Below are 15,209 nucleotides of genomic sequence, written 5' to 3'. Positions count from 1 at the left end.
CGACAAAAGAGAGAAACTCATACAGGTTTGGAACGACATGATGATAATTAAATGATAAGAATTAAATGACTGAATTTTCATTTTAGGTGAACTACCCCTTTAAGAGCTGTTCTTTTCAATAAGGTTTTAGAGTTAATCCACAGAAAAAGAGCTGACTTTGATAACACACAATGGTGCTCTCTCTTTCTGTCTCTCTAAACAGTAGGAACAGACAGCACCCTGTCGACAGTGCCTATGTTCTAACTAGGCCACCCAGGAGAGAATGAAAAAGTGCTGCTCTATATGATCGGAAGGGGAGGTTAAGACCTGCATGCATCTGGTCCGACTTCAACACCTGCTGACTGCGAAGAGGCTGCTGCGTACGCTTACCGCAAATACGGTTACAATTAAATTTATTAAAATTCACCTATAAAGTATTCACTGTGATTAAACACAAGCACACATATGGTATCTCACCTGTTGGCATTCTCGAGCGTCTCTACTTTTTTCCACAGCTCATTGTTCTCTGAAGTATAGTTCTCAACTCTGAGGAGGAGAGAGAAAGTGTGTTATTGTACACGGTCGCAATGACAGATTGAAACACATCAATAAATCGCTTCCATACGTATAACCATACATAACCCTGTCAGCTTGACTGATTAAAGCATGGTGGAAAAAACAGTGTATGTGTGTGTCCAGTGTGAGTCCAGTCTCTCCAGCACATTATCCAAACCCTGAGAGCCTAACAGCAGCATAAAAGGGAAAATGACTCATGCAAACGCACACACACCCCAATGAGTGCATGGACTGTAGCCATTGGCCGCATTCACACAACAAAAGCCATAAAATAGCAAGCAGGATATAGAGTATTTTGCAGGGAGTGAGAGAGAAGAGAGGATTAAAGGAGAGGAGGTCAACGAAGAGAAAGAAGGATGAAGGCACCAAGAAAACATAGAGGACAGTGGATGCTAGACAAACAATGCAAGAGGTGGGGAAGAGAAAATAAGAGCAGGAGAGAAAAGAAGAGCCGTCAGAAAGGGAGAGAGGGAGTAGAAGAGGTAGAGAACAAAGGAGTAGAGTAGGGGAGGCAATTACTTTTTCTCCAAACACTCCACGTATTCCTTCTTCTTCCTGCGGCTTTCCTGTGCAGAGATCTAAGAAAAAAAAATGCATCTACTTTAGCATTGAAGTATTATGTCTATATTTTTTGATTTTCCTGCGCACCCGTTTGAGGGCTTTCTCCTCAGTTTTGGTGAGCGGTAGTTTGTTGGGGACAGGATATCCCTCAGCGATCAAAGTCCTCTTCTCTTCCTCTGTCAGCATCAAAGGGCCTGATGTTCCCTGCAGCTTCTGCATTACAACACAAGTCAGCGATTTTCACTCTGTATAGATGTGTTCAATATGTATGGATATAAGAATTTCCATTTGGACTGTATATACTGTAATGAACATGGTGTGTCACATGCTGAAACTGCGTTTAACTCACATGCGGGGCGGTGAGGAGAGGGGACGAGGAGATGGCTGTGGAGGTTCGGGCCTGTAGCCGGGCAGGGCTGGATGGAGGCAGTGAATGTGGGCTCTGCAGGTGGCCAGGGCTTAATGGTGGCAGTGAATGTGGGCTTTGGGATCCGTCGCTGTCACTGCCATGGCTGCTGGGAGGAGTGGGCGGCAACCGCAGATGCTCATCTATTGGGAAAACAAAGATACGAGACACACTTGAAACACCTGTGACTCGTTAATTTGTGACATTCACATCTTCATGATCAGGTTTGATTCCGTATATATGCTACACAAACACGGCGACCCATCAAAACAGAGTTAAAATGGGTTTTTGAGCAAAGCCAGGCCAAAGTGTCAAACTGAAATTCAGTCTATTCACCTGTCATCAGGAAAAGCCAATAAAGCCTAATCCGTTGGAAGCTTTTAGGCATTTCGCACACAGCACATGCATGAACAATGCTTCTAAGTGTGGTGAGTGTTGGACTCATCATGTGTTTGGTCTGGCCATGTTCCATTAAATACACAGAACTGCTTTAATGCTGTTGTTTCTGGATGAACAGAATGAAAGGACGTTATATTGCCAGACAGACAGCGCACAAACAACACTTGCAGGTGCTATAGGTTGCTTGCCATTAGCAGATTTTCGTCCAAAATGACGTGTGGTGTACTGAGGGGACAGTCACACTGGAGAAACGTAGGGTTATTTGCCTTTTCTCAGCAACACAATGGTGGTGACTTAACTTAAAACCTAAAAATAGTCTAGAACCAACATCAAACACTAATGGCTATTAAATGCAGGGACTGTATATGTTTGCGGTACATACACAGAGATCTAACTTATCAATATCATGACCATCCAGTTACTTTACTTATCAAAAGTTTGGTCAGTCACCAGTCAAAAAACTGTTCTTTAGCACTGCACTTTCATCAAAGAATCCTGAAAACATGTGTTGCTCTTTCCACAAACATATCAAGCAGCACAACTATTTTTAACATAATAACAAGAAATGTTTGTTGAGCACCAAATCAGCATATTAGAATGATTTCTGAAGGATCATGTGACACTGAAGACTGGAGTAATGGCTGCCGATTTTTTTTTTCAGCAAAAAAAAGTATGTTTTAAAATACATTAAAACAGAAAACATTTTAAATTGTAATCTCTAATCTTTAATATTTCAAAATATTATCAATTTACTGTATTTTTGATCAAATAAAATGCATCCTTGATGAGCATAAGTGAATTAAAAAAAAAAACTGACCACAATTTGCAAACAATTCACTCTACACAATGGGCTAAAATGCAATTCTCAGAGGTTACATCAGAATTGGTTTTCATCAATGGGCCATTCAGAAAGGGCTAAAGTTGAGATCTGAGAGATTGTCAAACACATGCTAAAGTTAAATAAAGAAACACTCACACTAAGCCTCATTTCCGCTGGAAAAGGAACACACCATTAGAGTATTTATAACCCTGAACTGACCGTAGAGCGAGGGAGCAGAATAAAAGTGGGCTAATTTGCTTAGTTTTGCCATCTTTAAACTAGTGTGGAAGATCTGCACTGGCCATATGTGGCAACTAAGTGCTATATGTTGAGTACATTAGCTTGTTGTTGTGCATCTAAAGTAGCGGGCTATTTTAGAACCTTGTATATAGAGGACAGTCATGGTTAAAAGACTGAATTGCTGTGCCTTCAGTGCTGGGCCCCAGCATAGGTTAGTGGAATGCTACTGTCACTACTAGGCATGTTAACTAGCTAAACCAGCAAGACTCACTTGGTCAAACTGTTTCATCACAAAGACCATGCTGTTTAAGAGCAGGACTGAAGAGAGATTTCACACCCACCTGAGGGCACACTGAGGAACTGGTTCACCTCTCTGGGCTCTGCTTTGATGGCAGGAACGGAGTTTGAGCTCAGGCCTTTGGAACTCTAACACAACAAAAACAAAGAGCAAAACAATCAACATGATGACATCAAAATTTTATGCACTTTCCTGGTCTTACACAAGTAATCTGTGCATATTTGTGCTATACTATATTTGAACATTTAATCAAAATTTTCTCACTACTAAAATGACTTTCTTGTTCTGCTGATAAAGTCAGGTATCACCCTACATTTTTTAATCATTAATATCCTGTTTCACTCAAAAATATGGCACAAGAAGAAAGTAAAATTAAATTCTCATTCATTACAATATGCAACAGATGCTTATTCACTAAAGTATCTGTGAAAGTAAAACTTTAGAGGTGTTAGTGAGGCCAGCAGGGGGTGCTCACCCTGTGGTCTGTGTGGGTCCTAACACCCCAGTATAGTGACGGGGACACTATACTGTCAATAAGCACCGTCCTTCGGATGAGACGTTAAACCGAGGTCCTGACTCTCTGTGGTCATTAAAAATCCCAGGATGTCCTTCGGAAAGAGTAGAGGTGTGACCTCGGCATCCTGGCCAAATTTGCCCATTGGCCTCTGATCATCATGGCCTCCTAACAATCCCCATATCTGCTAATTGGCTTCATCACTCTGTCTCCTCTCCACCAATAAGCTGGTGTGTGGTGGGCGTTCTGGCGCACTATGGCTGCCGTCACATCATCCAGGTGGATGCTGCACACTGGTGGTGGTACCCCCTGAACCCCCTGACAATGTAAAGCACTTTGAGTGCCTAGAAAAGCGCTATATAAATGTAATTAATTATTATTATTATTATTATTAAAGAAGCATCTTGTGTTTTCTCAATGCAAGTTGCAGCAATATATGTGGCACAGAGACATCATTCAGCTTTATCTGAGAGCCATTTCTGATGGTACTCAACTTTTAGGGTACTGGACTAAATGTGCTCCATGCTGGATGTCTGAGACAGTAAACACAGCTGAAGGCAGACTCAAACTGTTTACACTGACAGAGCAAAGGCTACCCGCTTGCTAACCACACACAGTCTGGCCAGCGACCAACCATCATGCACAAAGTGAGGTGACATGAGCCTCAGATCAGAGGGGCTGTTGTACCATTGACCTTTCTTCATACCTCCCTCTTATTATTTTCTGGGTCAGCGGACGGTATTCCCCACCAACTTGAGCTGGTAAAGGCCTTTGTACAAAGAGACTAAAATACTGTACTTTAAAAAATTGCAGAGGTGTGCTATTAGCTGGAAAAAGTTGTCAGATTATATTATAACTTGCAAAGCCATGACACTTTACTGCCATTTTAAGGGTTTCTACATTATGAAAGCATTCTTAAGTGTATTTAGAGACTGAACACTACCTACACAGAATCAAACGAGCAAGAGTGTTGTTGATATGCTATTGATATTTAGTACAACACTGCGACTGTGATATTGCTAGTTGCTAGTTGACATAGATAAACAGATTTTAGACACAACAGTACCATTCGCCATGTACACTTTTTTTAGTGATGTCAAATTATTAATCGCGATTAATCGCATCCAAAATGAAAGTTTGTGTTTACATATCATATGGGTGTGTACTGTGTATATTTATTTTGTATATATAAACAGGCACACACATGCATGTATATATTTAAGAAAAATTCTATATTTTTATATTAAATATTTATATTTATTTATAATATAAATTATATATAAATATAAATTAACATAAATATTTTTTCAAATAGATACATGTATGTGACTGCATTTATATATACATAATAAACAAGCACAGTACACACACATCTATCATGTAAACACAAACCTTTATTTTGGATGCGATTAATCGTTTGACAGCTCTACTCTTTTTCTGTGTTACCTGCACTCAGATATCCCTGTTTATTTGTCAGCAAAAGTCTGCCAGATTATGCAAAATGCAACTTTTGCTGAAAAAAAATGGGGATATCTGGGTGCAGGTAACACTTAGAAAGAGTACACACTGTTCATTTACATATACTACCAACATAGTAACAATACAAAGCTGGGTAAAAATAAGCAAACTTAACCTTTATTGAATTAGTTGAGTCAATGATTCAATGACTCACTCATAAAAACAATCGCTTGATAAGTTCCATTATGAATCAGTGTTTTAAAATTTGATTCTGTCAATGATTCAATTAATTGCTCATAAAGTGTCCAAATATGCCTAATAAATAGCAGGCTAAGAGCAGTATGTGTAAAGAGTTGTATGTATGAATTTATAGAATTCATAAAAAAGCAGGCATAAAGTACCCAGCTGGTCTACTGCTTCTACAGGGATTCGAAAGTGCAAATCACAAGATGTCACATGAGATAAGCTGTAAATGGCAGTGAAGCAGCACGACTATACTGTAAGTCACATGACACTGACAATTTTGGGATGTAGTATGTCCGGATTGCATTCATACTACACACATTCTTACAATAAAGAATTTTTTTTAATAGTCCAATGTAGTACCTCCAGTACCAGTATGTGCACTGTGCACTTGTTGCTACAAACTGGTGTAATGATTTAACATGCAGAAAGAGTCACTGAAAAATCTCTACAACTATACAGCCTGTCAGCCTCAAATCCGAGTACTGGAACTGATTCATAAAAACTGTAAATACACAAAAACTGAATCTTTCAAAAGTGTCTATAAAACATATTTCAAATAGCATTCCTCCTCTTCTAGTCAAGCTTCATTAAAATTAAACTACAGCAAAATCAGGTCATATTCTGTTTTAGTTGGACCAATAACTTGGACTAATTCAACATTTCAAGGTGGCCTCAAAAGGTTCCAAAGCACTGCCTAAGATTATGTAATATATGCAGATTATGAATTATAGTTATTATGGTGCTCCATGTCTTAACTCCATGTTATTTATGGTTTGTGTTTATCTGGTGAGAGCTGCTCTTCCTGTGGCACACGGTCACAGTGTCTCTATGAGGATGCTCTCCAGTACAGCTGCACACTGACAATACAGCAGAACCCAGTGGGATGTCAGAGCAGCTTTACACCATGTGCGTGTCTTGCTGCCCTTCTTAAATAAAGGACATGTGCTTATATAACCCCATCCATCCTGAATGTTATTTCATCTAGCCAAGTTATTCTTGACAGCACTTCTCATTTGTTAACTTATAGCAAAAATGTTCAAGCCCTTGTTCAGTGTGTTTGCTTATTTTGTTGACAGGTATCTTCACACAGCACAATCGGGCTCCCCGGAGAGGGCAGAGTTTATGGGAGCTGGCGGAAAGTCTGGCCTGAGTTAGTGTCAAGTCAGGGAGAAGAGAACAGTTCCATGGCTCTGATGCTCAAAGAGAGTCCGGTGCCAGATTCGAGAACTAAAGAACTAATCTAATCTCAGCTCAACACTGATGCTGCTGGAGCCGATTCCCATGCTTCAGTAAGTTCAACTCCTCACACTCACACTCATACTGCGAACATGTTCACTGGGCAGAGAAGAGGAGCAAGCTGCCAGCTGAGCAAAAGAGCACATGAAGCACGTGTGCGCATGTTTTTCATTGTCATACTAATACAATGGTCCCTCTGGTATGCAGTGTGTGTAAGGTTCACCATCATTAGCTCGCTTACATCGGTTGATATCCACTCTAAAATAACATTTACATGACTAATAAAACAAGTATTTCACTCTAACGTCGGTTTTCAAGATGAGTTGTATGATGGCCATTTTTACCTTCTCCCCTGTGTGGTTTCTCTGTGGCGGAGGGGCAAGAGTGAGGGGATGTGAGCAGGTGCTGGTGTTGGCCAGAGGGGGCGATGTATCAGGGCAGTTTTCTGACATCAGGCTGGGCTCCTGCTTCACTAGAATGGCTGTGAGATCCTGACTGAACGACCACATCCCTTCTGAGTCTAAGGAAAGAAATAACAGGCTCAAACAAACAGAAAACAGAGAAAAAGGACTGACAGTTACATTTTAAAAGTTTTGTTAAAAAATGCTTTGGGGAGTGACACATGGAATGATAACTATTAAGTCTCTCAAAAGACTCAATCAATCAGACGTTAAAAACAGAGAGAGCTACTGAATAAAACAAAATGCAGGTTTCTCAAAGCACAATTTAAACAGTCGAACTCGACAGCTGACATGCATGTTTGCATAGATTAACAAATTAAAAAATAAATTAACATTGGAAAATATAACCACAAGTCCTGTGGACAGTAGGCCACAGATAAGCTTATGTAAAATGAAATGAAAACAACAAAACAATCAATATACTTTTTACTGTCTATTCAGTGCTTCAGATTATTCAGTTTTTCATGTGCTTTTTAAAATCTATTTAATCAGCATACCAATTAGAAAATACATTTTAATCCATTGACAGCCAAAAAATAAATATATTAATAAATCATTGTGTATCAGACAATATTCAGTAATGTAATGCATCTGTGTGCTTTTTTTATTTTTATTTTTTTTTAAAGGGCCTTATTGGCAAATATCATGCAGGATGTTAACACCATGGAGGACATTGCAATCAATGAGTGATATTTCCAGGAAAGTGACAAATTTCACACTCCAGACCCCATGGAGGGGGTTTCATACAGATGCAGGTGAGGAAGACAGACTCTGTTAATGACCGGAAGGGTAAAGCAAACCAGCTTCTCTTTATACTGTTAACACAAAAGCCTATATGGTGTGGGAGGGGCAGGTGAGAGATTGGGGGCATGTAGGGTGGCTAGAGAACAGCTCGACATGTTTGGGCGCTTCAAAGAGAAGGAAAGCACTGCATATAGTGGGAGCCCTCGTTATCACATCGCCCTCGGTAGCATTCATGTGCAGGCTCCACTGCAGGATCGATAAAACATTATGCGGCCTTGTAAAAGAAGGATGGCAGGTTTTTCATGTTAGTCCTCTGTTAGGGAAGGACATCAGCAGGAGTTTGATTACAACAGGAGAGCAAAGCTCTTTAGGAGTTCTGCTGTTCGGTGGAGAGCGCTGGATTTTATACTTCATAGCTCTCAGTCTGTGGGGAACCTCTGTAAAAGTGCCTAACCCTTCAGTTTAGTACACCAGATTAGGCCATAAGAGTCTGTCCTTCACCAGGGTGCACTAAAGCAAACACACTCTCATGCACAGCCTCTATTGTGAATAAAGGATTAGTCGTCTTTTCAGCTTTTTCAAACATGATTAGACCAAAAGTACACTTTCTGAAGGTCGGATCTGGTAGATCAGAGGGGTCATCTCTGTCTCTCGGATCTATAAGGAGCCTCTCATTCTAACTGCCTATCTCTCTATTTATTAAATCAAAATGAGGTTATGGACATCCCTGATGAACCAAACCAGCACTGACCAGTATAAACCAACATGGAAAAGCTGGCTGGTCTTGCAATATAAACATTTTGGTAACACTTTAGTATAGGGACCAGTTCTCATTATTAATTAATTGCTGCTTATTAGCATGCATATTATTAACATATTGGCTGTTTATTAGTACTTATAAAGCACATATTCTGCATGACCATATTCTACATCCCTAATCTTACCCAATACCTAAACTTAACAACTACCTTACTAACTATTAATAAGCAGCAAATTAGGAGTTTACTGAGGCAAAAGTCATAGTTGATGGTTTGTTAATAGCGAGAATTGTAGCTTAAAATAATGTGTGACCAACATTTTCAATATTTGGATCCAAAAAATGTCAGTAGGATTGATATAGACTTTCACTTTAAGTTTAACATGCACTATAAAAGTTTGCTTTCAATCTGACTAAAGCAGTAATTCATCTTTTTAAAATGTCCTGTAAAATGTGACTGAAATTGTACAAAGTCAGACTGACAGATCTAGATAATGTCACAGTAGGTCAGCTTCATTCAGCACGAATACATGGTAATCAGACTACAACTGGCCTTTGTGTTGTGTGCTTGTTCTGAAAGACTGAGGTGACACACAGTATACTGTGTCATGTACTCGGACAGATAGATGAAGACAAGGCAAAAACCTGCTGCAGCTTGATTATAATTGCACATTTAAACGTACTTCTCTCTGTTTCTCCATGTGGTAGCTTGAATGTTGCTTAGAGCTGATGTTACTCAATAATGGACAAAAGTTGTTTTAATTTTACATGCAAAAGTCCCTCCTTATACTCTACAGAAGTTACTGGGTCCTGCCCACAGGGCACTGTAAGGCTTTGATGTCTCTCAGGACAGCAGGTATCATAGCGGGGTGACTCCAGGTCGGCGGAGATGGAAAAGCGATGCTCATTAGCAGGTTTAAAGTTACTGCAGAGCAACAGGAGACAAAGTAGTGAACCAGCCAGCGCTTACTTTAACTGCCCCCTAAAGCCGCTCACAGTCTTTATAGGGGCAGGTTTATGGATCAGAGGGGATATCACACATAACTGAAACACCTGAACTCACTGTGGTCATCTAATAGACTGTCAGAAAAAAATGAGCAAAAACTATACTTTTAAGGGTACAACAGCTTGTCACTGCAGTACCTTTAAAAGGACATCTCTGTAACCTATTTACCTCTAAAAGGTACATAGTAGTGTACCTTAATGGTACAGATGGCAGGGTATAGATGGCTGAAATATATTTAAAATGTTTGTCATGAGGCCTGAAAATTGTATAATTAAATTTACTGTCAGTAAGTTAATTGTCAATTCAACTATTATTTCCTGCATTTTACTATTAATTTTATGTTCCTTTTTTAACAAATCACACCTTGTTAATATGCACCTTTTAGATTGTACCCCTAAAGCACACCTGCCACCGTAACCCGAAAGGTTCACATTTTTCTGTAAATTCAGTTCTTTGAGCTAGAAAGCACAGAGAGAGAAAGAAACAATGGCACGAATGTGTTCTGAAAGACCTTCATTTTGGATGCTCAGGGCACTATAGTCTGGCTAAATGGATCGAGAAATCCTGCAGTACCTTCATGCTTCTTTAAGGATTTGTTGATTTAAAGCCTGACTGGAAAGAAGCTGCAGTCTGCACACACACTCCTTGCATAGTCAACCTAAGTTCAGGATGATGCAACTCTCTGAGCCACCCCCACCAAATTCTCCATCTGAAGCTGGAAACCAGACCCCTTTTATTTTATGGATGTCTACAGTTCCCTGGACTGATCGTGGTGTGTGTGAGAAAGAGAGAGAGAGAGAGAGAGAGAGACAGACGGATGAACTGACAGAATGAGTGAGTGAGTATGAGTGTTGGCTATCTTCCTGGAATTCCCAGCTTCCAATGGAAGACTGAGCTCTTGGCTAGAGCTTTGTCAAGGAACCCTGTGCTGCACGGGTGCTCCGGGAGATAAGGAGGAGAGAATAAAAAGAAAGGGACTTTATAGAAAAACAGAGCTGCTGATAGATGATGCTTTGAACTTTGGCGTTTATCAGGAGTGTAAAATCTTCTGATAATCTAACACAGAGAGCTGATTTTCTGATTGGATGGATGACATGTAAGACGAGGAATGAATAGAGCTTCTTGCTAACCTGCATCATCATCTGATTTGATGGGCATAGAGGGGCTCTGTGGGGCAGAATCCCCGCTGAGAGAGTAGCTGTGTTCTGCCTGGATGTCAGGGTTTGGAGGGTCCAGATCCATATCCAACAATGGGTTCCTCTCCGCCAACAGATGATCATCAAAGAAACTGTTGAAAAGGTCATTGGAGAAATCCTCCATCTGCTCGGAGAAATGCTGGGAAGAGAGCACAAAGACACTATGTAATTCAGGAATAAATTACATTTTCCAGCATATTAAAATATGAAACGGTTATTTTAAAGGGTAATAATATATTGACAAAATTACTGTATTTTTGATCAAACAAATGGAGCCTTGGTGAGCATAAGAGACTTTTAAAAACACCTTACCAAATGTCAACTTTTGAAGCGTATCTAACCATAATGCATGAACAAATAATAAATTGGCTGAATTCATCCCACTCCCTGATCATGTTATTATAAGCAAAGATCAACTCAAATAACATCTTGAGATGCTAATTTGATATACAGCCTCTTTTCAAATGATCATTTAAATAGTCACAGCTGAAATTCAGAGGAACACTGATAAACCCCTTCTGTTATTTAGCCTAAGGTGCATGTGTCTGAAAAGTATATTTAAAAAAAGAGACATGCATTCTTCTATGCATGAGTGCGTTTAGAATGCATGTCGTCATTTTGCGAATGAAGGATGTGTGTGTACGTCTCTGCTGTGGGGGTATGCGAATGTGTGTTTGCTGAGCCAGGGTGTGACAAAGGTGTGAGAGGACCTGATCGTGTTTACATCCTGGTGAACGGGGACAGGTGTGTGAATGACACACCTGTAGCGCAGTGAGCATATAAACCAGCCGCTATGCACATATCACACATAAGGACACGTGCACACATCCAAACTCCCAGCACCTGTATGAGTTCCCACACAAACCCCTAACCACTGCAAGACCTCTGTGAAGAGGGGACTGGGAAAGCAGTGCTGTTATGAATGTTTACTCTGGCTGTCCCTACTCAACCAAACAGAGCTTCCAAAACAAAATCTGGTCAAACTTGTTGCTCACCATATGGATGCATAAGCAGAGGAGCAGAAAACAAACCCTGCAATGGCAGTTATCCGTATTGTTTGATGAATGACATCCTGGGAACACCCTGATGATCGAGTTTGTGAAATGACACAGCTCGCCTGCCGTCAGTGCCGGGCTAATCACCACGGTTGAGCATGGCAGTATAAACAGTTTCACAGACTTGATTAATCTGGACTGAAGTTGCTATTTCAGAACTCTGAGCTGCATATGCTTGCAGGCTGCATGTGTGTGTTAATTTGCATAGTAGTGCTTTGACATTTTTGTCAAGTAATCCATTAGCCTAATGCAAAATGCAAATATAAATGATGCCTATTACGAATGAGCTTCGATGGAAACCTGCATTCACGTATGCAACTTCCCTGTCTGTGTGGTCCTGTGTACATTTGTTATCAGAGCAGACAGTCAGAATGCTTCTCTAATCAGTTTTATCGCTCTGTAGAGCTCTTTCCTGTTTTGACAAGTGTCAGTTGAGAGTTTCTTATGTGGTGTCTGTCTGGTTTTTGGTTGACCTTGCAGGGACCAATGGTAATGATGCAGTGCTGGGGTGCTGATGCAAGAGTCCTGAAATTCCACATCTGGAAGGCTCCTCAGAGGAAGAATTCCAGAAGAGCTTGGAAGAACTGGAAGAGTGTGTCTCTGTCATTAGGGTCAAATTTGAGGAGAAATGAAAACAAGAAATGTCTCAGGCTTACAGGTAAACCTTTATAAAAAGTAGAATAATGACATTAACAGTATAGTTCACCCAAAAATGAAAATTCTGTCATAATTTGTTCACCTTCAAGTTGTTCCAAACCTGTCTGAATGAATTTCTTTCAGCTCTTGGAAAATAATACTACTGTTAACTTTTTGGTTACCAACAGTTCAGCAGAAGAAAGAAAATCCAATACAGGTTTGGAACAAACAGAGGGTGAGTAGATGATGACAAAAATGTCATTTTTAGGTGAACTATCCCTTTAATAAGATGATTTTTCTCACATTAAAATGCAGACTGATGGAACATGGTACTTTGTGTTACATTTGCTGTTCAAAGTGGCACTGGTGGTCAAAATCTGCTACCTAACATTACAAAATCAGTGATCAGGTGGGTATTCAAGCAGCCTTATTGGATCAGACAGACCTATCAGACCCTGCTCACGTGTATCATACTAAAGTACACTATGCATTTATGTTGACATTTCACAATGATTACTGCAGCTGGGGCTTTTGAGCTAATTTCTGCGACATCCGTGTCTTAGTCTTGTGTAACAAAACACACGGAATGATTTTTATCTATGTTGTATTGAGTACAACAAGGAAGAGAGACTCCTATTTCTGCATTTTATAATTAGAAGAAGTCCTCCAACAGTACTACAGCTTCAAAAGGCATTGAAACAAGAAGCACATACCAACAGGAATCTCATTTCTTTCTATGCTCTCACATATCAAAGAGAAAAGACAAGTGCATGTAATCAGAATATATATATATACAGTACCCTGCTCACGTGTATCATACTAAAGTACACTATGCATTTATGTTGACATTTCACAATGATTACTGCAGCTGGGGCTTTTGAGCTAATTTCTGCGACATCCGTGTCTTAGTCTTGTGTAACAAAACACACGGAATGATTTTTATCTATGTTGTATTGAGTACAACAAGGAAGAGAGACTCCTATTTCTGCATTTTATAATTAGAAGAAGTCCTCCAACAGTACTACAGCTTCAAAAGGCATTGAAACAAGAAGCACATACCAACAGGAATCTCATTTCTTTCTATGCTCTCACATATCAAAGAGAAAAGACAAGTGCATGTAATCAGAATATATATATATACAGTATATATATATATATATACACTGTATATTAATTCTTAATATACTTTTTCAGCTTAGCCAATACTGTCATTTAAAATATTTCTGGTTTGTCACTTGGGCGCTCTTCCTAAAATGTTAAAAAATGGACCGCAGCAGTGCAAAGCATGTGTGCGCAGGCTGAGCAATGCCCTATTTTTCCATCTGATCCATTTTCTTGAAGTAACGTTTGGGTCATGTCCCGGTCTAAACGGGCTGGTAAACTGCACGACTGCTCGACTCATCGCATTCCATTCCCTTATTCCAGACCTCCAGCTGCACTCCAGCCAATCAGAGCTCAGTATGCAAATGAGGAGAGGGGAGCATGTCATTTTGGAGCTGGAGTGCAGGGTGCGCACGGAGCAGCTCGGTGCACAAGAAAATAACGCATTAGTCTTTGGAAAAATAAATATGCTGATAAAAATCATTCAGCAGCAGTGGAATTGGGAATACAGCCAACCCCACAATGTTTGGGAATATATGTGCCTCTCGCTGAGTTATTTCTGAGAACAATGAGTCACAACGAAAAGATTCGTTCTTACGAGTGGCAAAAAAGAGAGAGAAGGAGAGAAGTTCTTGAACTGAAGATGGAGTTTGCAGATGTTTAGTGTTTACACTAGTCGACGTGTGATGCAATTAAAAATATGGTTCCCTCATGTGAGGCATGAACATCAGCTTCAGCCACAGCATGATCTGATCAGTTTTATTTATTTACATATCTAAATATTTAGAGCTTTCTCTTCCAAGAAGCATGCATGAACTATTCTAACTCATCTGCACTGGATCTGACATTTTTTACCTAAATATTAGGGATATTCACGTGTGAATGTAGGGTGATGATGCATTTTAGCAATCATATATTGTCTCCAAACCAGCACATCTGCACTTTAAAGCCAGTTCATATTCTCAGTTTCAGATTCCAGCTGGCAGCTGTGAAAGATCAGAGATGGGTCAGGGAGGATAGTCATGAACTAACGCTCATTATGATCCGCTCAGTATGCATGATGAGCCAGACACGTGGGGGGGGGGAGGACGGGCGCAGCGTTTGCAGGTGAGGGAGCCAGGCCTCTGCAGGTGTTCGCAGGTGAGGGCTGATTTAGATTACAGGCATGGCATCAAGTTCACAGCTGCAGTCTGTGACTTTTGTAAGCTTGCCACCAGACACAGACACCACCATCCCACCCACCTCTCTGGAGATCAGGTCACACAGGTTTCTCACCGAAAGTATTTCAAAGAAGCCAGTTTTTGTGTTTAGAACTCAGAGACTTTTTGAATGCAGTACTGATAAGATGGAGAATGAGGTGGTAGATCTGAAGTCTGCATGTGAGGTTTTATTCTAGTCCCTGCTCTCCTCCTGCTCCCTCACTCCCTTCTCCCTCTTTTTTCCTTTCTTTCTTTGCCATTTCTTCTTCCTCCCATTCTAACTTTCCAAATACAACTCTTAGGTCCCTTCCCCCTCTCGCT

General features: G+C 40.2%; 1 protein-coding gene across 1 annotated transcript in view; it reads right to left on the bottom strand.

The window, feature by feature from the left end:
• LOC107656175 (cyclic AMP-responsive element-binding protein 3-like protein 1) overlaps window positions 1-15,209 on the bottom strand; it is a 34,225-nt gene that overhangs the window by 6,504 nt on the left and 12,512 nt on the right. The window contains 7 exon segments of the mRNA XM_016443913.1: window positions 457-525; window positions 1,075-1,137; window positions 1,184-1,329; window positions 1,466-1,665; window positions 3,323-3,407; window positions 7,078-7,253; window positions 10,832-11,036. Coding sequence (XP_016299399.1) covers window positions 457-525; window positions 1,075-1,137; window positions 1,184-1,329; window positions 1,466-1,665; window positions 3,323-3,407; window positions 7,078-7,253; window positions 10,832-11,036 — 944 coding nt within the window.

The sequence above is a fragment of the Sinocyclocheilus anshuiensis genome, unplaced genomic scaffold (assembly GCF_001515605.1).
Source record: "Sinocyclocheilus anshuiensis isolate Anshui unplaced genomic scaffold, SAMN03320099.WGS_v1.1 scaffold1429, whole genome shotgun sequence".
Taxonomy (NCBI): Eukaryota; Metazoa; Chordata; class Actinopteri; order Cypriniformes; family Cyprinidae; genus Sinocyclocheilus; species Sinocyclocheilus anshuiensis.
This window is presented reverse-complemented; position numbering and strand designations above follow the sequence as displayed.